Source organism: Falco peregrinus, chromosome 1 (genome assembly GCF_023634155.1).
Source record: "Falco peregrinus isolate bFalPer1 chromosome 1, bFalPer1.pri, whole genome shotgun sequence".
In the NCBI taxonomy this organism is placed as follows: Eukaryota; Metazoa; Chordata; class Aves; order Falconiformes; family Falconidae; genus Falco; species Falco peregrinus.
The window spans coordinates 41,124,442-41,147,447 of record NC_073721.1 but is presented as its reverse complement, the minus strand read 5'-3'; the positions used below and the strand labels follow the sequence as shown (position 1 = coordinate 41,147,447).

Sequence of the window (23,006 nt, the reverse complement as noted above, 5' to 3'; positions counted from 1 at the left end):
CAGCTGCCCAAGCAAGGCACAGCCCTGGGCCCGTCCGCTGGGACAGCGCCTGGCAGTGCCCCTCTCCGCCGAGACTCACGCCACGCCTGCCAGCTCCACTTCCCTTTCCAGCATTTCCACTGAATGAACAGCCTAAAGTAATTCCTTAAATACTAAACAGAGCCTGGACCATGCTACAAACAGCAACAGGTTCCAGAAGGGTTTAGATTAACCTAAAGCACTTGCTGTATTAACAACAGGAGCATGGTCAAAGCTTCTGTAGACGTTTAAGACTTCATTAATTCCACTCCTTTAAGCTAGATTTAAATTTCACATTTTCTCATGATTTCCTTTTACTAATTATTCAGCTGCAGATTGTTTACAAAATGCTTACACTAAAAAAGCCTGTTCTAATTAAATAAAAGGAAAAAAATCTGTTTATTAGTATATGTCTAGATTTGTACATGGGAATACTATCACCTCCGGATGCCTCCCGACTCAAAGCTGTGCAGACTGGAAAGGCGTACGTACCAGTGCAGTAACAGTAGTACATGGTACTGCTGGGAAGGGATCTTGCCAGCGGGGGTCTCTACCCCCCGAAGGCGGTGAGCATGCTTTCCGTCGGTTTCAGCCGGGCCTACAACACGCCACGTCAGCCCTGCCCGGCACGCCGGCACCTGGGGGTCCTGCCGCCTCGCCAGGGCCCCTCTCACCTGGGTGCCCAGCTGGAGGCCCAGGTCCTGCACGCAGGGGACAGTTCTGCAGACACAGTCGCTCCAGCACCGGCCCTGGGAACGGCCCCGGCCCCGCCGGGAAGCATCCTGCCTGAGGCGGAGCTGCGCTTTGCACGTTCCCCCCGCCAACACACGCCGGTAACGAGTCACTCCGGGGAACTGGAGCTGGAAACCGCTCGACGGACGCGGCGCAGCGCGCTGGGCCCGGGCGGGGGCTTTTCCTCACGGCACCCGGAGGCGTCGGGAACCGCGCGGGGCCGAGTTACCGAGCCCCGACCCGGCGCACGGCCCCCCGCGGCCACGCCTCTCCCCAGCGGCCCGACGCGGAGGGCCGTGTCCGCGCTGGGGCACGGGAGGTACCTCAGTCTCCTCAGCGTCCGGCCTGTCGCGCCGCTCCGCTTCCCGCCGCCATGCCGGCCGGGTCCCAGCTGCGCATTTCCCCTCAGGGCGGGCGGAGGGAGCGGGACAGCCTCCCGGCAGGGGCGGGAGCCGCGGCTGGCCCGGACCCGCGGAGCAGGGCCGGGCGCCGTGCGGGGAAGGGGCGCGCCCCGCGCCCCGAGGGCCGCCCGCCGGGCCGCACCCCGCGAGAGGGCGCTGGCGGCGGCAGGCCGCTGCCCGGGAAGGCTGAAGTTTGAAAAAAGTGCCGGTTGCTGGCGGCGCCGGCCGCAGCAATGGCGTCGGGGACCCCGCAGGTGAGTGCCGCGCCCAGGGCTCAGAGGGGCGGCAGCGGGGCGGGCGAGGAGCGCCTGGCTTCAGGCGAGGGGGCTCGCAGGGGCGGAGGGGCCCCGTCTATCGTCCTGCCGGGAGGGCGCGGCTCCTCGCTCCGCCAGGAGCCCGCGGCCCCGGGGAGGGGAGTGGGGCCGCCGCTCGCTGTGGCCGCGGCCCGGGGCGGCGGGGGAGGCTGCGCGAGGCAGGTGGGGTCCCCTAAAGCTGCCTGCCGCTCCTCGCCTCAGGGAGCCGGGGGCCGGGCCAGGCTTGGTGCCCGCTGAGCGAACCCGCTCTGGGCATCGAGGAGGTGCGGGGGGCGAGGCGGCTGCTGCGGCTGGCGCGGGGCAGCCGGGGGCGGGCGGGCGGGCAGCCTCTGTGCTGGGAGAAACGGCCCTTTGTGGAACGGGTGCCGCGGCCGTTCCCTCCTCCCGTGGGGAGCGCGCAGGGCCGCCGGGGCGCCGCCTCGCCGCTGCAGCGCGGTGCTGCTGCGGGGGACGTGCCGAGGCGCCCTGGGGAGTCGGCGGGGAGGGCGGCCGCCGCCTCCGGCTCCTGGAACCGACAGATCACGGCGGCGCCGGCGGCCGGGCTGGGGCCGGGGCTGCCCCGGCTGCGCGGGGAGCCGGGCGCCGCGCTGTGGCCCGGGGGTGGGGTGTCCCCGGGCTGCCCCGCGCCCACCCAGCGCGGCCCGGGCACCGCTGCCGTTCGCGCCCGTTCCGGAGCAGGCCAGGCGCTGGGGCACGGCACCGGTCTGGCGCAAGCGCTGGGTGAGCTCCGGCAGCCCCGCTACGAGTACCAAAAGCAGGCTGCTCTGGGTGTTTCTCTGCAAGCTGCAGACGTGTTTCGGGGTTGCGCTGGAGATGCACCCTGACGGGCTGACCCTCCCAGGGAGCCCGGAGCAGCAGCGGCACGGGCCCTGCCAGCGTCCTGACACAGCTCGGATTCCTGAGAATGCGAAATGGATCAACCCAAATGCGGGTTCAGCTTTCACATCCTCCTCGATAATAGAATGTTTATCTTCCTGGTGCAAGCAGTGCCAGTGTTAGGGCACTCTGATCCATACAGGGGAAGAAGGACCCAGTAAAACATGCCATGCTTGCGTTCTAAATATATTTAGAAAATTAGCATGGTGCATTAACTGGTATTCAGACTAGCTTTTGGCAGCGTGATCTGGAGGACAATTGATCTGAGAACTGCTCAGACGATACTTGTTCTCTGAATCGATACCCAGGTCTCCATATTCAGCACCCTTTATCTGTATGACTTTTGTACCACTGCTCATTCCGTTTTTCTGAGCTGGTCTAGGGGGTGGATTGCTTACACCCGTTTGCTTAGTTTGGATAGAAAATAAATATGTATGCTTTTTCTAATTATTTAAATGAGAATTGCAACCAATGAATTCCTTCCAGTCACTTGATACAGACTGGATAAAGAGCTTTCTGATTTTCCAACTTAGAGCTGGTAAAAGTTGCCTGTGACTCAGGAACTCCATGATTCAAGCTCTTCCTCACAAAACTTTGGATGTTTTTCAAAGCTCTGGCTTAGTTCCTGGCTTTACTAATTGGGCGAGAACTTCCTAGAACCAGGATGTTAAACTGAATCTTTTTGTTTTGTTACCAATATGAACAACTCCTGTTTTGGCTATGGTGTATCTGTTGCAGGCCCAGCCTGGTTTTAGGCCAACTTTAAAACAGATTATTTCATTTTCCTTCTTCTTCAGTTATTTTGTTGTTAGACTGAAATCATAGCAAAAACTGATCAAGAATGGTTGGTTGGGTCTTTGGTTAAATACTTGTTCCTGTGTGAGCAGCGTAGGCTTTGGATGCGCAGCACACTGTTAAAGTGCAGTAATGTACACAAGTAACCCAAAACCAGTGTGGTTTATTGTTGGAAATGTGGTCAACTGATTAAAGAGTGTGAAAGCAAGTCAGGATTCCCGAGTTCTGTCTTTAGTCACTGACACGCTGTGTGACATTAAGTTGGTTAGTGTAGTGGAGCTTGACTGTGTGACCATTTCTTTTGCATGTAAGCAGGGGTATGGCGAGTTATTTATGTTAGTTTATTAATACATTAGTTGCTTTAAATGCCTTAAAGCCACTCTTCCTGCTGAAGAGAGAAACAGAACCTCTTGCTTGGATCTCTTAGGGCAGGGGTCCTCAAACTATGGCCCGCGGGCTGGATACGACCCCCTAGGGTCCTCAATCCAGCCCCTGGTACTTACAGACCCGCCCCGCCCCCCCCCCCCCCCCCCCCGCCGGGGGTTGGGGGGGAAACCAAGCAGCCGCAGATGACTGCCTGCCACTGCATCCGCGCCGGCCCCCTGGTTAAAAAGACTGAGGACCCCTGTCTTAGGGTGTTAGGTGTAGCATTCTCATGGATAAAGCTTTTGCAGCTCCTCTCCGAGTCCAGTGCTTATTTGGTCAGTGAAATATACTGCTGCTGCCTATACTGCGTATGTCCTGAGTCTGCAAACAGAGCATCTCTGTCCAGAGCTGTTGATGAGGCATATATGAGTAGAACTAGTAGTATTGAAAATTATGTAAAACAAAGCCCAGAGCAAGCTTGAATGCTGCTAATGCAACTCAAAATAATCAGTGTTTTAAAGTGGCATTACTGCCTGTAAATCACAAGCAGAACAGAAATTGAGACAACAGCCTGCTTACCTTTTTGGATACTGAAGGACGTTAAGATTACTTGTTTGCTTGTTCATTTGTAGAAACAGCTGTAGGTTTTATATTTTTCTTCTTCAGGGCTAACAGCTGAGAGTTAATGCATGCTTATGACATTCCTAAAAAGCTCTGACAGGTTAGTTGAGACGTGTCTTTGAGCAGTCAGCACCAAGACATATTCAGCTAAAAATCTGTATCTACAACATCGTACTAGTAAAAGTTAATGCTAATCAGAACAAGGGAAAATACTAGCTGGGCTTTGATACTTGAAGAACAAAGATTTGTGTAGATATTAAATATCAAGGAGACAAGTAAGATGAAGGTTTTTCACCATTATGGTTTAAAACCAAACTAAGGCATGTCAGGATCAAAGTTGTGTTCTGTCCTCTGCAATTTAAATGTTGGTCTGGTCTTGAAACTTTGGTGAAAAGGTTGGCTTTAGAATATGTGTGAACCAGTTTCTAAATGAAATGAAGGAGTGGAATGAAGGTATTGCTATATCGTGTGAATGGTTGAACCGTGTTATCTCTGAAATCCTCTTGCCCAACGCTGCTTGATTACAGGGCAGCTGTCTCTTGCAGCTGGGCAATGGTGTGAACTTAATGGATCCAAGCTTCCAGCAAAAACTGGAGGGTGAGAAGGAACTACTTCGCCGCGCTATACAGAAGGAACTGAAGATTAAAGAGGGAGCAGAAAACCTGCGTAAAGCGACAACAGACAGAAAGAATCTTGCTCATATAGAGCATGTGCTGAAAGCTTCCAACCGAAAACTGGAGCAACTACATTGGGAACTTCAGGAGCTTAACGCAAGGATTGTAATAACAGACAAAGAGGAGAGTAAGGCAGGTAGGTCTTGGATCATGACTGACAGGAAAATTCTGTTATAGTGCTTCAATATTTATGTATATTGAATTGATATATCTTACAAGAGGGCTTACAAGTAGAAGGAGTTTCTTCCGCTGGTATTTAGCTGAAATGATCTGTGCAGTAAAAGGTTGAGAATGAGGCAGTAAAGGTGAAAGGAGGCAACATGAGGGATGAGCATAGAGAGAGGACCAGCTGAGAGTGCTGAGCACGGGCAATATTCAGGGTTGGGCTGTAGGCAGAACTGAAGAGATTTGAATAGAGTTTCTGGACAGTTGAACATCCAAATGTCCTACAGAATGAGTGAGTATAAAATTGGAAGAGTGCTTTTAGGACGGGTTCATTGATAAACTAAGAAATATTTACGGATATGAGCTTGAGCTTCATTTGAAATGGTGTTTTGCAGTCAGTTTTGTAGACAAGACCTTTTTTTTAACCTTATTTTATAGCCTAATCTTCTTTTATAGAGTCACCCGTTTATAACCCAGTGAAGTGACACCAGAAGAGATGACTAACGGTATTGATTGCATTGTTTGTGCAGATGGATCTGTATCTCCAGATTCTTGTCTCTGGGAAAGAAACCTGGACCCCATGGCAAGGAAGGTTGAAGCTCTGAAAAAGCAGCTGCATGTTGAAATGAAAGTGAAACAAGGAGCTGAGAACATGATCCAAATGTATTCAACGTCCAAGGTAAGCAGAAATAAGCGACCATTTGGGAACTTGGATTCCTGGATCAAAACCTGTAATTAAAGTCCATACACAAAACCTCTCTAATAATTGGTGTGTGAAAGAAATTAATTTGTGAAGCTTGCTTGACTGAATCCTAGCTCTGCATTTTGGTTCTCAGCATAGAGACAGCATGTCATGTTACTGTGCAGGGCAACCAATACTGCACTTGTGCGTTAGACTTCCTGCAACATGTTACAGATTTCAAGAATTTAGCAGGAATCAGAAAGGAATTGGATGGCAGATGTTTCATTTGCCAAGAGCTTAATCCAGTCTGTATTTACTGGATGCTGTGAGAAAGGCTTTTCTGAAAGTGTAGTTTGTTCCACTTTGGCCCTTTTTTTGCCTGTGCCTTTTTCTGAAGCATGTGGTGGTGATCACTGTGAGACGGGAGCTATCAGACCGTACAGACGGGCATAGTCTAGCAGTTTTGATCCTTTTGGCAGTTCTTACATGGCAAATGCTGATTGTGCTTCTGCTCTTGAGTGTTGCTTAGTAGTATTAATGACAGAGTTGGGAAACATGCTGTTTTAATTTAGCCATGTATTTTCATGTAGTCTTATGTAGTCTCAGTGGAAAGTGCTAGGTACCTAGAGAGTAGCTTGTGTTATCATTCTTGAACAGATGAACAACGCTTTGGAAGGATCCACCTCTCCCTACCAGCTACAGATTCTACATTACTTCTTTGGTCTAGGTGCTTAACTTAAGCTGGCTGAGTGCCAGCGTAGAGGCATCTGACCTCAGTGCTCATAGTGACTCTAGACTAGAGGCAGATTTGAGCCAGAGAAAAGCATCTCATAGGAAGTGACATGGTAGGACTGCTATCTCTAGAAAAACTGTTCCAAGCCTGGGAAGTTAGTAAGAGTGGTATAAGAGGTACATTTGGTCACTGACTTGAGGAACATTTAAAAAGCATTGGTATTGTGCACTTGAGTTGACGTGATGTTTTGATATCACTAGATTGTTTAGAATAGAGCACAGCATGTGGTATCTCTTTACCTGAGAAAAATTTTCAGAGGTTTACTGGTTTCATATGCATCCCATGTTTTGAGTTTGGCATTGTCCTATTTAAAAGTCAAAGGATAATAATAATTAAAAAAAAATATCCAAGCTTACTATGAAGCCTAATTCAGTAAGACCAGCAGTGTAAAAGGTTGTGATGTTTTTATGCGTTCAGAACCTCTGCTCACAAAACACTGTAAGCACAGTTAACCAGTGAACCACAAGGCTCAAGGTTTGGTATTAACTGGACATGTCCTTGACCTGTCCTTTCCCTCTACAAATGGAGATAGTATAAAAGTCCTTGATCCTCAGCGATGTCTCCTTTACATAACTGCTTACGTATGCCATTTCAGAATCATTTATGACCCTTCTTTTAGCTACCATCTCGTCACATCATATGTGAATACTTCATCATAATCCATTTTTAATGAGCATGGTTCTCTCTCTGCCTATGCTTTGCTTTTGGCAGGAGCGGAAGCTGCTGGCTACAGCTCAGCAGATGCTTCAGGACAGCAAGACAAAGATTGAAATAATCCGCATGCACATTGTGAAAGTATCTCAGTCAACAGGAGGGATGGAAGATACAGTGGATCCAGCAGGTAAGGTGTTTTAAGTAACTGATACCACCCTGAACAGATACAGCCGAAGCCCTGAGATCCACGATACTCACTCAGTTTTCATCCTCACCATATTTTATCTTCCAAATGGGTAGTGAGGATGGGGACCACCATCAGTGCTTTGGAGCTGCGTATTGAGGAGCTGAGACATCACCTGCGCATTGAAGCTGCTGTAGCTGAGGGGGCAAAAAATGTGCTGAAGATCCTAGGAGGGAATCGGGTACAGGATCGCAAGTTTTTGGCTGAGGTAAACACTTGCTCGGGCTTTCCTCTCTCATCCTCTCAAGAGGATGGTTTCATGACTCAGTGATTTAGCATGACTGAGTAGTTAACCAAGAGTTATTAATTTGGAAAGTTCCTGTCCATGTGTGAGGACAGACTGATTGGGTTCACTTTCCCTTCTAGGGATAACATTCCTCGCTTTGGTGAAATTTCTCAGGAAGGTCAGAAGTGACACTGATGGGGTATTTAGTATCTATGGGAAAATATTATGCCTTGTTCCTTTATTAGTAAGATGTTATCTGGCCATTTCTGAAACTTACTCTAGTAGTTCATAATGGATTAATAGTACCTGGACTGGGGCTGTACATTGAAAATTTCTGCCTGCTTTCCATTCTACTTCATATTGCTAGGCTCAGGGTCGTTTGCAAGAATCATCTCAGAAGATTGACCTGCTGCGTTTGTCCTTGGAACATCAACTTAGTGAGCTTTCTCCCGATCATCCAAAAAGAGCACTCATCAAGCAGGAACTAATAAATACTTCCTCCCTGGGAGCTCAGCATGGTGGCATCCAACCTACTTCAGTCATCAAATCTACAGCCCTTACAGGTATGTGAATCCTGCACAGCATGTTGTTGTGAGGAGGACAGAGGGAGAGATGAGTTGCATTTGTTCTCTTTGTAATGCTTCTTGTTATATGAACGTTTGGTTTTCTAGGAACTGGATTTATGTCTTCTAGGCTAGCCAGAGCTTTCTGTTTGTATGGATTTGCAGCCTGTTAATCTGGGGTAGATTTGAGCTATTAACCAAGAAATCACGAATCTAAGAAATTATTGGACCCCTGTGAGGACAGGCTGACTGGAATCACTTTATTGTTTACATAATAATATTCTTACTGTCCTAAAATTCCTCAGGAACACTGGAAGTGAGACTGATGGGGTGTCAGGATCTATTGGAAAATGTTCCAGGACGTTCCCGAATGACTAGTTCTTCTCCCATCTGTGGCAGCCCGAGTGATTTGAGGTCCCTTTCACGAACACGAGTTGGCTTGGGTATCCATGGTCGTAGTGTTGCAGGAAAGTACCTGCGGAGCGAAGAGCCATGTAGTGAGTATGGGGGCACTCCCTCTTGAATTGTGAGTGGCATGTGGGAGCATGGGGGCTTCTCGTCACGGTACTAGGTTAGCCTGGTATGAGTGTCATTATAAGAAACCTGGTTTCTGCAAAACTGAAGAGAGAGAATAAATTGTGTTATACCTGGTGGTCCTAGTACTCTCCTGGAAATTACATTTGGTTGGGATATTCACTTTCATCATGAGAGATTTTCTTTGGTAAGAGATTGTAATCTATGTTTTCTCCTTTGTCCAGATGAGGTACTTGCTGTGCTCAAAGTGGACAATAAAGTGGTTGGCCAAACAAACTGGGGACTGGTTAATAATCAGGCATGGGACCAGAGCTTTGTCATTGAGCTAGACCGGGTAAGTCTGCCCCAGGTTCCCTGTGTTGTGTTTGGGTTTCCATTTCAACTTACCTGATTTGCTCATTTAGCTGCCATTCCACTTGATTCAACTCTATATTGCTGCTGTCCCTATGTCCTTTTATGTGTCAGTTATCTTAGCCTTCTCCTGAAGGCAGTGCATCTCTGGCAGAGCCTGAACAGCATCTGTTGTCCTGCTCTTCTTATCTGAGCAGTTTTATTTCATCTTACCAGCAAAGTGGCTGTCAGGAATTTCTGAAACGGAGAGCCAAGACAGCCATCTCCAAGAGGGTCCGTGGCTAAGAAGAGCTGAAAACATCAGAGAAAGCAGGGAACAGAAGGATTAAAGAAGTTTCTTAGGCACACTATTTAGTTTACTGATTTTTTTATTTTTACAACAGCATGTGCATGCCATTTCCAGAGCATGGGGCAGTATGTAACTCTTCTGTTTGTTTTTTTTTTTTCTCCCCCACCACTCCCCCATCCCACCAGTCTCGTGAGCTAGAAATTGCAATTTATTGGAGAGACTGGAGAGAACTATGTGCGGTGAAGTTTTTACGTTTGGATGATTTCCTTGATAATGAACGTCACGGGATGTGTCTCTCACTCGAACCCCAAGGAATGCTTTTTGCAGAGGTATAAATGTAAGCTTTGTTTCTTTTTGAGAGAACTCTTGTCTGTTTAGGGTGCCTGCCCTACAAGCAGTTGTCCAACCCAGAACACAAGGAATGGAAGGAGCAATAGTCTAGAAGGGTAGAATGACACCCGAAATCCTTTTGCATCAGTATCACACATAAGAATAAGGAACAACATGATATAATAGATGTACACATGCCATAGCCCAGGGTGACTCTTCAGCTGCTCTCCTGTAATTATATATGTGTGTGTGTGCTGTGTAATCCGTTGGTTTTTATTTGCTTTCATTATGAGTCATCAGTGACACTTTAATTAAACATATGGCTTAATGGTCAGAATTGAATCACAGAGACTCTAGAATGCGATATCCAAATTCCCTCTGGGTATGCTTATTTAATCATCTTTCTGAGGCTAATAATAGTTTGAAGTACCATCAATGAAGAGATCACCCAGATAATCCCTTAAAAGCCGCAGTACTTTCTCCTTTGTGTTGGGATGAAAGTTCCTCTGGCTATCTTTCCAAAAGTAGGATCTTAACCTTATGTACCAAAATTTGCCTTCTCTCCTTGCCACTTTGGATTTTTGTGAGTTTGTTTTGTGAGGGTTTTCGGTTTTTTTGTTTTTTTACTTCTCTACCACAGAGTATTACTTTTTTTTACCCTACAGATGGATGTGTTCTTTATGCATGGCTTTACAAATTAGATTCACTTTGTTTGGGATACAAATTGGTCTTAATTCTGGGGGTTTTCTGCATTTCAGGTAGCAGAAAATGCAAACATCTAAAACCATAGTTGAAGTAACAGGTATTTAGAGGGTGAAGCTAGAATAATGCAGTCTGGAGTCTATGGGAGTGACTCCTAACTTACCATGCAGATGGGAATGGAGAATTTGATGAGGGAGCAGGCATGTGTGAAAGTTTGTTCACAGCATAAACGAAGAATCCTGACAAATCCCTTTTGCTTCTCTGACAGGTGATGTTCAGTAATCCCATCATTGAGAGGAAGCCAAAACTGCAGCGACAGAAACGCATTTTCCCCAAACAGAAAGGTGAGCTGCTACAGAACTGGCTACTTACTCTCTCAGGTGTGTTGGTGAGGGCAGGGGTTTGCACAGGCAGGCTGGCATGCACTGCTATCCCATTCAGTTTGTGAAATATTAAAATGCTTGCTAATTACTGTGTGTAAGTAGGTAGGTTTTATTAGAACATGAAAGTTTCTTTGGTCAAAAAAAGTGCAGCCTGGCTGCAGCATGGTGTTTCTATTCACAATTAACATTGTTATGAAGGTATAATTCCTAGTCATTTAACAGACTTCTTAGCAAGATCCAGGACTCAAGCTGTACTAATTTAACTAGCAATGTGTTTACTGATGAACAGGTATTGGAAGGTTTTCTGGAAAACTCTGAATTATAGAAGACTGTAGCATGAACAGGCTACTGATTATCTGTCAAATCTCTAGAGCTAGCATCTCAGATCAATAGTTTAGGGACCAGAATACTTTCAAACTATCTTTTTCGCCTGCGAATTCTTTTTGTGAAGCTGAGTAAGGTAGGATTTTACATACTGAGAAGTCCTGGCAGTGGGGATAAATGAGATTTTATGTTTATATTCTTCAGGAAATAATACAAATAATGAAAACATCCCAAATGTTTCACTCTTTTAAGACAGTTTCAGAAACTTTCTATGAACAGGCTGCATGATTAAAATGCAGTGTTGAAATAGAAGAAAACCTGATTTAAAATAAAATAAATTTTTAATGTTTTATGCAATTACCACTTGAGTATTGTTATGGTATTTTATGGAGCTGAACTTAGGGGAAACAGTAGGTCTGTTTCATCATTATCTTTATTAAACTTTCTTCCCTGGAAAAAACCCCATTCACCCTAGGGTGGGCTACCTTTTTTTGAGTAACCCGCAGGTGTTTGGGTGGAAACAATGATGAAATGGTACAGGAGATTATAGTTTGTGCGTTGTCATCTCACTGGTGTTTTGACCCTGACTCCTCCAGGGAAGGAATTTCTCCGAGCTCCTCAAATGAACATGAATGTTGCTGCTTGGGGTCGATTGATGATGAGTTTCCTCCCTCCATGTAGTTCCATGAGCACCCTGAGTCCCCCACTTCATGATCCTGTGCACACAGACTTCTCTCCGGTTCCCCTGCAAAGTCACGTTGACTCAGTTTCCAAACTGAGTAGGTAAGTCATATTCTGAGTGTTGCTGGATAGCACTCTGGAACAGATTGTAGGATAGAACTTCACGTTCTGTTGCACCTTACTAAGGTGGACGAAGATACTGATGAGAAAAATATCTGTGGAACTTAATTCAGGGCTTTAAGAAAAGCCAATGGTGCCTGAAATGATGTGGTTTTAAGTGGGGTGTTCAATACACTGTGGCTAGCCCTGGTTTAGTGTTAGTGGTCAGACTGATTTTCAGAATTGCTGTCCTGACAAGCAGTGAGTGTGTCCCAGAGCCAAGGGAACTTCAGCAGCTTTCTTTTTCCTCTGCAGTAAGATCCGTGGCCATGACAGTGGTTGCAAGCAGTGATACAAAAAAAACCCCTCACCCAAAAGCAGATTTTCAAAAGTTATTTTATATACACAGAAAGACGTGCTGTAAAGGAAAGAGAATCCCCCTCATCAAATGTCTTCACCAATATAGTAACTAAAGTCTATGCAAGGTCACAATGTGATTGTTGTGGTAAAAATGCGCTCTTCTTTCATGAGGTTACATGTACCCCAACCACTAGCATAGTGTAGCACTCAAAAGGTAGGTAGCTAAGCGTTTAAATACGCTGTGGTAATCTCCTTCAATTTTGTCTTACCAATGCAGCGACTTTCCTGTGGCTAAGCTTACGGTTCCTGATGAAGCTCCACCCAAGCCTCCACGCCTTTTTCTGATGGCCAACTCCAAAGAATCAACACTGTCTCCTGCAGATTCTCCGGTAATCATCTAGGCTAACAGGGAGGCTTTTCTTTGTTGGTTGGTATCTTTTAAGGCTCAGTTCTTATTTATTACTGGAGAAATTAACTATACTTTAGGCAGGTGCCGCCTCATTAGCTAGCTGATCTCCAGTGATTCAGAATTTGTGGTTTGTGTTGCATCTCATCATGCAAAAAGTGCTGCATATCTCTTCCCGCCCCCCCCTCCCCGTTCTTTTTTGTTCTTTTTTGTTCTTTTTTGTTCTTTTTTGTTCTTTTTTGTTCTTTTTTGTTCTTTTTTGTTCTTTTTTGTTCTTTTTTGTTCTTTTTTGTTCTTTTTTGTTCTTTTTTGTTCTTTTTTGTTCTTTTTTGTTCTTTTTTGTTCTTTTTTGTTCTTTTTTGTTCTTTTTTGTTCTTTTTTGTTCTTTTTTGTTCTTTTTTGTTCTTTTTTGTTCTTTTTTGTTCTTTTTTGTTCTTTTTTGTTCTTTTTTGTTCTTTTTTGTTCTTTTTTGTTCTTTTTTGTTCTTTTTTGTTCTTTTTTGTTCTTTTTTGTTCTTTTTTGTTCTTTTTTGTTCTTTTTTGTTCTTTTTTGTTCTTTTTTGTTCTTTTTTGTTCTTTTTTGTTCTTTTTTGTTCTTTTTTGTTCTTTTTTGTTCTTTTTTGTTCTTTTTTGTTCTTTTTTGTTCTTTTTTGTTCTTTTTTGTTCTTTTTTGTTCTTTTTTGTTCTTTTTTGTTCTTTTTTGTTCTTTTTTGTTCTTTTTTGTTCTTTTTTGTTCTTTTTTGTTCTTTTTTGTTCTTTTTTGTTCTTTTTTGTTCTTTTTTGTTCTTTTTTGTTCTTTTTTGTTCTTTTTTGTTCTTTTTTGTTCTTTTTTGTTCTTTTTTGTTCTTTTTTGTTCTTTTTTGTTCTTTTTTGTTCTTTTTTGTTCTTTTTTGTTCTTTTTTGTTCTTTTTTGTTCTTTTTTGTTCTTTTTTGTTCTTTTTTGTTCTTTTTTGTTCTTTTTTGTTCTTTTTTGTTCTTTTTTGTTCTTTTTTGTTCTTTTTTGTTCTTTTTTGTTCTTTTTTGTTCTTTTTTGTTCTTTTTTGTTCTTTTTTGTTCTTTTTTGTTCTTTTTTGTTCTTTTTTGTTCTTTTTTGTTCTTTTTTGTTCTTTTTTGTTCTTTTTTGTTCTTTTTTGTTCTTTTTTGTTCTTTTTTGTTCTTTTTTGTTCTTTTTTGTTCTTTTTTGTTCTTTTTTGTTCTTTTTTGTTCTTTTTTGTTCTTTTTTGTTCTTTTTTGTTCTTTTTTGTTCTTTTTTGTTCTTTTTTGTTCTTTTTTGTTCTTTTTTGTTCTTTTTTGTTCTTTTTTGTTCTTTTTTGTTCTTTTTTGTTCTTTTTTGTTCTTTTTTGTTCTTTTTTGTTCTTTTTTGTTCTTTTTTGTTCTTTTTTGTTCTTTTTTGTTCTTTTTTGTTCTTTTTTGTTCTTTTTTGTTCTTTTTTGTTCTTTTTTGTTCTTTTTTGTTCTTTTTTGTTCTTTTTTGTTCTTTTTTGTTCTTTTTTGTTCTTTTTTGTTCTTTTTTGTTCTTTTTTGTTCTTTTTTGTTCTTTTTTGTTCTTTTTTGTTCTTTTTTGTTCTTTTTTGTTCTTTTTTGTTCTTTTTTGTTCTTTTTTGTTCTTTTTTGTTCTTTTTTGTTCTTTTTTGTTCTTTTTTGTTCTTTTTTGTTCTTTTTTGTTCTTTTTTGTTCTTTTTTGTTCTTTTTTGTTCTTTTTTGTTCTTTTTTGTTCTTTTTTTTTTTTTTTAAATTATAAGTTGCTTTTCTTGGAGAACCAAAATGGGAGGTAGGTCAGCATTGCAAGTTCAGGGCAAGAATACAGAACAGATGACTGCACAGGAAAGCAAGGAAGGAGGGTCAGCAGGCTTTTAGGACCAGAAGAAATTCTTTGTCATTAAAGAAACTGGGCAAAGCCAAGAAGAGCTCTACTTTTCTGACAGGAAGCAGCAGGAAAATTGCTTTGAGTAGTATAATGGTTAATGACCTGTGTTCTGCCACACGTTACCCTTTCTCATGTGGCTTTGGTGACACAGGAAACTGCGTTCTTTGATCATTGTGAGTCTTTTGGGGACATGGGATGCCTTTTTTCTAGAAAGGAAATGTTTTATCCTAGACTTTTAGAAGTGTTTGTTTTCAGGAGTTTGAACGTATCAAAAAATATTGTACGTGGGAATAGTTTTGTGTGACCACAGACAATCTGCTTTCAAACTGCTTCGCCCCAAGCAGAGGCGATGACCAACTGCAAGAACTTGTCTGTGGTTATGCTGGATCATGACAGAGAAGAAAATTTGGCCGTGGGTGTTCAGGTCTGACTTGGTGATTCCAGAGGATGACACACTGTAATCTTCTTTCTGTTCCTAGTGTCTGAAGAGGCTGCATGTTGAGAAGTCTTGCGGCTCTGCTATGACAGAATTTCCAATCCTGGCATCTCCAAGGTAACTATAGACAGCATGGGCTGTCTTGGATCACAGATTAAAGAGGCACTGCACTGAAATTTTGAGCATGCAGTCTAAAATTCTGCTCCGGGTATGCTTTGGTTTCTCAGCAGCAGACTCTTGGTGCTGAGTGCAGACAATACCGTGACAAGTCTGCTCTGAATTTTGCTTGTCCAAGTGTCTACTGCACCTTTATCTGTTTATTAACCCCAATACTTAGCCTATTGATAGACTGTACACTACAGTGTAATAGATGATTTTACATTTTACTAAAGTGACTTAATTGTCTTCAGGTGTTTCCTTGTGTTGGAAGTTTTATGGTGTAGCATATTTAGATGTGTCTGCATCCTAAGTAATACATTTCAGAAACACTTTTGGCATCCCTCATACTGTTTCTATTGATATGCAGGATACATTACCTTTCATTATGTAGGGAAGCATTAAATAGTAACTTGTTGATAGTCTATGGCAGTTTTATGTACACAATTTGTATGTAACAAAGATACACAGCAGTAAAGATACCAAATTAAAAAAAAATACTACACTACTGTTGAACAAATATTGACTGAAAAAGCACAAATAGCAAAATCTAAGCTGATCTTGCAGTTCAGATCATAGAATTACATTCATAATTTTATCATCACTTTTGAGGGGGTCCCATCTTCAAAACCACGTAGTCAGGATACAGTCAGGCACCTATCTGCCTTCTCTCAGAGAAGGCTGAGGAGGGAGTTGAGTCCTTCATGAGTAGGTACTTAGCCCTTCATTTCATTTACTGGAAGAGTTCGGAGTGTCTGCTGTCTTTTAAAGATGATCCTGGACCAAAGTGTTTGGGGTGTGGGTTGTTTGTTGATTTTGTTGTTTTGTTTTGGTATTTTTTTAGTTATTTCCAAGCAATTCTGCAGCTTTGGTTTCCTTGGTAACACCTTGTGGCTGACATAACGTTCTATAGCATCTCTTTATTCAGCTACTTTTTTACCAGCAACATCTTATGTCTGTTGTCTCACTGTGTTTTGTTTCCAATTCCTGTTTGAGAACTTCTGTTCTCCTTACGCTGTTGTCCTACTAGCACTTGATATACGTGTTCATGTTTGATTAACACAATTGCTCTTCAGTCTGCCAAAAGGATTGTAGGCATAACTGGATTTTACTGCTCCAGGGGTGGGGGTGGAGGGGAACTGATGCTGTTATGGGAAGTAACAGAGAGAGTAAGCCTTGCAGAGTCAGTATTATTGCTCCTGTTGCCAGTACAGATGAAGTCAGACTGCTGCCATTGGGAGCAGTTTCTTCACCTTATGGTTAGCTGCTCCTTTCTTCCATGGCAGAACAGCAGCAGCAAGCCTAATTTTTCAGGATTTCAGCTTAGGCAAGGTGTGGTTGACACAGCTGTTTGCTTTTCCTTTTGCTGTACAGAGCTTCTTCCCCTAACACTAATACATGCTCCTTTGTTATCTGTTTATGCATCTTTTGGGTATTGTCTCAGCAATTCTTCTTTGTCTGCAGGAAAAGGACAGTTCAGCTTGAGGATTTTCACTGCATTGCTATGTTGGGACGTGGCCACTTTGGGAAGGTAGTGTAGAAGTGTACACTTTTGGAAGGGGGCACTAGGACTGTGATTGTGAAGATGGGCCTCTGCCTCAGTCTGAATAGAAATGTTGCAGTACAGAAGAGATTTGTTGCAACGCAGATATGTGACACAAACCCAGCCCAACCACACAAGCAGATGATAATTGTCGTTAACAGTCGAAACTCTGGAAGATTTGTGGCCTCAAAGCCTGGAGAAAACCATCCTGGGAGTGCTAAGTCATTTCATAAAGCACACAATTACCATTCCTTTCATTATCATGGTGGTTACTAGTGGAATAGCTCCCTTCCCAAAAACTGTGTGCAGTTGCTTGCTGTGAGCACTCTGAGGTGCTCACAAACAGCACTGGGCCAGCTGTGATAGTGCTGTTTGTGAGAATATAACTTACACTGACATTCTCCTGGACTGCTGCAGCACAAGGAGCAGTAAAAAGTGCTCCATTTTTGGAGTTACTTGAGCTCTTGAGCTTGGTTTTGAGAATGACTAGAGTGGTTGGAAATTTTGTCAATGGGAGTTGAAGCAATCTGATAGGGAAATAATAGATTTGTTTGAAGTACAGCTTTTCTGTTGTCTTTCAGGTACTGCTGGCCCAATACAAGGCAACTGGGAAGCTGTATGCTATCAAAGCCTTGAAGAAAAAAGATATTATTAGGAGAGATGAAATTGATAGGTGAGCTTTGTTTAGAGATGGTACTGTTTCCAGATGCTACACTAACACACCTGTAATCAAATGTGAGTAGGTACGATCTGTATTGGTCATGGCACTATTAAGGTTAAATGTGACCTTAAGGCTTGGGTAACTAACGTCAGGCACAAGGGAACTTGTAACAGTGATGCTTTCTAGCTTCTGGTAGAATAACACCTGAAGAACACTCTGAAACACTGGAAGTATTCAAGATAAATACTGTATTAGCCCTCGTTTTTTATTTCTCTAACTTAAGATGTAAAGATTTTCTTCTTCATCCTGTCTTTCTCAAAACAGGCTTTTCTGCCAAGTTTTAACATTGACGTTTTTGTTCTTTGAATCCTGGCAGCTTGAACTGTGAGAAGCGAATATTTGAAGTGGTCAATTCTTCTGATCATCCATTCCTTGTGAACATGTTTGCGTGTTTCCAGACACCTCATCATGCTTGTTTTGTGATGGAATATACTCCAGGTGGTGATCTTATGATGCGCATACATGAAGATATCTTTCCGGAACATGTGGCACAGTGAGTTAGAATTAGTCTGGTTTCAGGCACTATAAATTTTTAACTTGATTCTTGTATATATTTCCTGATAACTGTTTCTCTCTTTTAGGTTTTATACAGCCTGCGTAGTCTTGGGGCTCCAGTTCTTGCACGAGAAGAAAATTGTTTATAGGTAATGCAGCAAGGAATCATGCATAAGACAGTTCAGCAACTTGAAAGTTTGTTTGTCCTGTAGTGTCTGGAGCTCACTGTCTTGCTGGGTTTCTAATCTTTCTGTCTGTCTTTATTTTCCCCATCGGCTGTTTTTATCAGCTTGTTCATCGTGCTTACAGTAAAGAAAGTCATCTAGAAGCTATTCATCTGACATGTTGCAGGTGATTAATCCTCTGTGACCTGTCAATACATTCTAGGGGTCACCTGTAAGTCACTGCTTTCTTTTTTACTGTGATAGTCAAGTAATTGGTCACACTGTTGTGGGATGCTCTTTTTCCAGATGAATAAGCCCCACGCAGCTCCAAGCTGCTTTGTGAGTCTGTCATTAAGAGGAAAATATCAATAAATTAAGGGGAATCTTCCAAGTAACACATGATTTTAAACCAAATGTGGACTTCACTCAATTTAGCTTTTATTATCTTCATTAACGTCTAGTTTCTGCCTCTTGCAAAGCAAGATGTTGGATGGCAATCCTCAGACTTCACCTACCATTTTCTTTCCTCTCCTTTGCCTGCAGGGACCTGAAATTGGATAATCTTCTTTTAGACGCAGAAGGATTTGTGAAGATTGCAGATTTTGGATTGTGTAAGGAAGGTGAGTGACTTTGGTGAAGCTGAAATTGAACCCGTTTAGGATCTGGGATTTAGTAATGTGTTCACAAATACAGGTGCTGACACGGTTGTGGGTAACTTGTATTCATCTCCATCTTAAAAATAAAAACCCACCAAAAGCAAAACAAAAAAACCCTACAAACCAAACAACAAAACCCCCTCACCTTTCTGGCCATGATGAACTTGGAAAGAGTACTTTGTCCTTTAATCTTCAGGAAAGTTATGAAGGAGTTCACAACATGTTTGTTCAAAAGAGCCAGAATATAGGGTACTACAAAATGTGTGTTTGAGTGAATGAACAATGGAATCTGCAGGGAGTTTCCTTGGTTTTGCTGTTTATTTAAGCATTGTCTGTGTATTTCTTATTTGGAGTTGTTAGGGGCCTCAGGTTTCGTACTTCCTATTTGACGTTTACAGCCATTGAAGAGAACCTTTGCCCCATTAGCAGCATTTGACTATCGTGATAAACTCTGGCTTTCAGAAGGTGAGGCTGCGTGTGATGCATTTGGCAATGTGTGCTGGACATTTACCAAAGTGTTTTTTCCTACAGGAATAGGTTTTGGAGACCGCACAAACACCTTCTGTGGCACCCCTGAATTTCTGGCTCCAGAAGTCCTGACCGACATCTCTTACACTCGGGCAGTAGACTGGTGGGGACTGGGCGTACTCATTTATGAGATGCTTGTTGGCGAGGTAAGGCCATCTTTCTCCAAGAAAGTCGGTTTCCAAGAAAGAACAAGACTGTTCTCCCTGAGCAGTCTTGAGGAGCATAGCACCCGACCACCTGAGATAAAATTTTACTGAATGTAGACAACTATTTATTAGTAGTTAAATTACATTTTTCTGATTCATAGTGCTTGCCAAATACTAGTTAATCCATACAGCCCTCCACTGTTCTCATCTCTATTTAATAGTAAGGAATGAGTGCTATATGTATTAAATAATAATATGTCACAATTGCAGTCACCATTCCCTGGAGATGATGAGGAAGAAGTCTTTGACAGTATTGTCAACGATGAAGTCCGGTATCCACGATTCCTTTCATCTGAGGCACTTTCTATAATCCGTAAGGTAATGGGTTTGATGGGTCTCTGGGAGCCTGAGGAATCTGCGTTTACTGCATGAGTGGATCCAGAGGGGACTCTGTTAGGACCGATAACATTTATGTGCGTAACCTGGAGCTGCCTACACATACTAAGGAAATACTGAAGATTTACACATATTTTTCCTTTACTTCTCTTTATATAAGTGTTATTCTTTTGTCTAAGGGTGACTAAGCAGACTTCTTATTGAGGTCTGTTGCTGCTAAGTCTGAAATGGAGAAGTGTTGAGTCAAGGGCAGGAATGTCTGAGTTATTCAGTGGGGATGGCTTGATTTGGTTTTTTGAATTGTGACACAGTAGTCACAGGTGCACAATTAAGATGAGATGCTTCATGCGGTTTATAGCGGGTATCTCATTGATGTTGGCAAGTTGTTTACAAGGAACTAGGTCTGAGCTATTACTAGCAGATTATGACCTTGCTGCAAAGTGAGAATGAGAAGATACTGAGGGGTCAGTCCATCTCCTTTCTTGTTTTTCTCTCTGGAACATTATTTCTGTTCTTCCTTGTTCCCGTTGTTTAATTTTGAACTGATATTTCCTGCAGCTTCTTCGGAAATGTCCAGAGCGTAGACTGGGAGCAGGGGAAAAAGATGCAGAAGAGATTAAAATCCAGGCCTTTTTTAAGGTAGGAGCTCACTTAACCCCTCCCCCTCATGTTAGAGCAGAGATTGATATGCTTGCTGTTGGTACTGAGGCATGTTTCCATGAGTTATCAGTGAGATCTTAGTGGTGGCTTCTGTTGCGCCTTATTGCTCTAGTCAGGAATATGTGTTTCAATTTGTGTTTGAAATTACATCCCCCGTGTCATAAAGCACATTTTCTGGGACCTGTAAGTTTCCAGAGCCAGTTTGTTGTTTCTGATTGTCCTGCTTCTATGTACAAATATATCTACCTTTTGAACCATCAACAAATATCCCTTCTTAAATCAAACTGCACCAGTCAAAGATGCTGTCTGGTGATGACAGTGACCACCAGTCGGTCTATTTGATGGCACCTGCATTTGCAGGATGTACGTGAATCCTAAGAGAAGTTGAGGTTAGAGACACATTTGCTTTGGGTCAAGGGTACACACCTACTCCAGGCAGCAGGGTCACCATTCCGCCTTGTCAGTACCCGTCTGCCAGAAGCTGTCGGCCTTATAGCCCCTGGCTGGCTTTGCGCCGGAGGCAGAGAACTTGGACATCAGCAGAAATTGCTGGGAAGTCCACAGATCCACTTGGCCACAGCTGCACTTTTTGGTTTTGTCCCTCCTATGTATAGTTTGATCTGTTCTTTTGTTTCTTGGTATTTTGAAGAACAGCCTTAGACTGTACAGGATCTCTGTACTACCTGGCCTGCGCAGACTATGCTGTTATGCTGTTTGTTTTGAGCATTTTTTCAGTTCTCTCTGCCCTCCCCCCCCCTTTTTTTTTTTTGTGTGAATTAGTAGAAAAAAGACATGTTGCAAATGATCTGGAAGGGAGGCTGTAATCCTCCCTCTTGCTTTCACATTTCATAATTGTCAATCTGGCCTGTTCACTTCCATCTCTTACAGGAAATTGATTGGGATGCCCTGTTTGCCAGGACTCTGAAGCCCCCTTTTGTGCCCACTTTAAGAGATCCCACCGACATTAGCAATTTTGATGAAGAGTTCACATCACAAAAGCCAATCCTTACTCCTCCAGAGGAGGTTGCTCTGCTAACCCATAAGGAGCAGACTGTCTTCAAGGACTTTGACTTTGTCTCCAGACACCTTTTAGAAGTTTGATTCCTGTGCTGTAAGAAACATGAACAGATTGTTACCACCTTGAGAGAGCGTAGAGAGGACTTGGCATGGGCAATGGAAAAGTCAACAGAATTCGTAGAACTGGTAGTGCTGATGACCCCGGGATGAGAGTGCCCTGCAAGCTCAGTTAACCTGCTGTGGTTTTCTCAGCCTCGTTTGTCAGAGGGATACTGGATATCAGTTATCTGTAAGGAGTAATTTGTGTTTGACAGGATGTATCTTTTGCTGCATTGAATATAGATGGAAATTTGAAATTTAAGTGGAACTTAGAGAAATCAAATAATCTTCGCAACCCAGGTTACTCTTTGCAAAAAGCCTAAGTAGGTAGCACGGCTTTTTAAAGTTGCATAGTAGCAGGGGGAATGGACGCTGCTCACCTGTTTTCTAGAAAAGCATTCCCTGTTTGTAACAATTTTATGCCCGTTTCCAGTTATAACTGTGCATGCCAGAGAAGGAATGGATTTTAACACTACCAAGACAATGACGTTTGGGTTTGATAATGATCCAAGTGACTTCTCTTAAGGAAAAGGAGTCTCTCTCTACTTTTGAGGATGCTGAAACTTAGCTGTTGTTTTTAATGATATAAAACCACCACAGCTTTGCACATGCTTTTTTATTATTATTATTAATAAAAGATACCTTTCCTTATAATGACATTTCAGCTTTTCATCTCTTTCATGTTAGCCGAATGTTTCAGATCAGGGCTAGCCACATTCTGCTCAACAGGCAGGATTTTATTTGTGAATGTCAATAGCAATACTTTCTTTCTTCCTTCCTTCTCACTCATCTGTGTGCATATTGCATGGTGTCATCAGCTGTCACATACAAATGACTGCAGTCAAGTTGTCTCTCCACAGATTTTATCTATGTGTATATTCTGTGTCTTTTTTTGGATAGCTAAATAATGACAGTGTTAATATTGGAAAATCAGTAAGTTAAGGTGATTTCATGCCCCTGGTAACAGATCTTGTAATTATACTTGACAAGATACATTTTCTTCTCTTAAATTTGTAATGTTAGCTTGTTGGGCAAAAAAAGGAAGGGTATCCAGAAATGAAGCATCCCACTGGTGACAAACAGGGATGCACAGCTACTACTCTTTTCACTCAGTCTTCAACAGAGGTAGGCAGAAGTTGAACTAATGTAATTGTGCTACATCTGGAGATAAGGTTCAGGTGCAGCTAGCAAGTTGCCGCTATTAAATCACGGCTGGTCTAAGTGCCTGAGGATTCAGAGAGGTAAGAGCTATGTTTGTGCAAAACAAGTAATTCACACTGAACCTAGATTTCCTATTTTTAGAGCCAAGTATAACTGCTGCTGAAAATTTCAAGGTACAAATATTCTTTCAACCTCCTGCTCTGCCTTGCGGTGTAACAGCCCATTTAAAGCAGGATACACATTCTCCCTCGCTCGTTTGAATAGAAACGGTTGGCTTGCTGTTGGCCCCTCAGCGTATTTTGTGACTCATTCTGAAGGTCAAGGCCTCTGTAAAGTGGTAAGTAGGACTGAATTGTTAGCAGAGGTGAAACCTAGAACTT

General features: G+C 42.9%; 1 protein-coding gene across 2 annotated transcripts; it reads left to right on the top strand.

Moving 5' to 3' along the window:
- The first annotated feature begins 1,267 nt into the window (after positions 1–1,267).
- Positions 1,268–22,122, top strand: PKN3 (protein kinase N3). 2 transcript variants are annotated; one of them, XM_055820342.1, is made up of 22 exons: positions 1,268–1,405; positions 4,669–4,933; positions 5,493–5,641; positions 7,149–7,278; positions 7,392–7,543; positions 7,929–8,124; positions 8,430–8,621; positions 8,883–8,992; positions 9,484–9,627; positions 10,599–10,674; positions 11,634–11,820; positions 12,455–12,566; positions 14,928–15,001; positions 16,505–16,571; positions 17,165–17,256; positions 17,621–17,797; positions 17,886–17,948; positions 18,507–18,583; positions 19,151–19,293; positions 19,564–19,671; positions 20,248–20,328; positions 21,238–22,122. In XM_055820342.1, the coding sequence occupies exons 1-22, from the start codon at positions 1,385–1,387 to the stop codon at positions 21,448–21,450; spliced, it is 2,829 nt and encodes a 942-aa protein (XP_055676317.1). In that variant the 5' UTR covers positions 1,268–1,384; the 3' UTR covers positions 21,451–22,122. The 2 variants fall into 2 exon arrangements, with proteins under 2 accessions (XP_055676317.1, XP_055676311.1); XM_055820336.1 differs by having other exon boundaries at positions 4,651–4,933.
- The last annotated feature ends 884 nt before the right edge of the window (positions 22,123–23,006 follow it).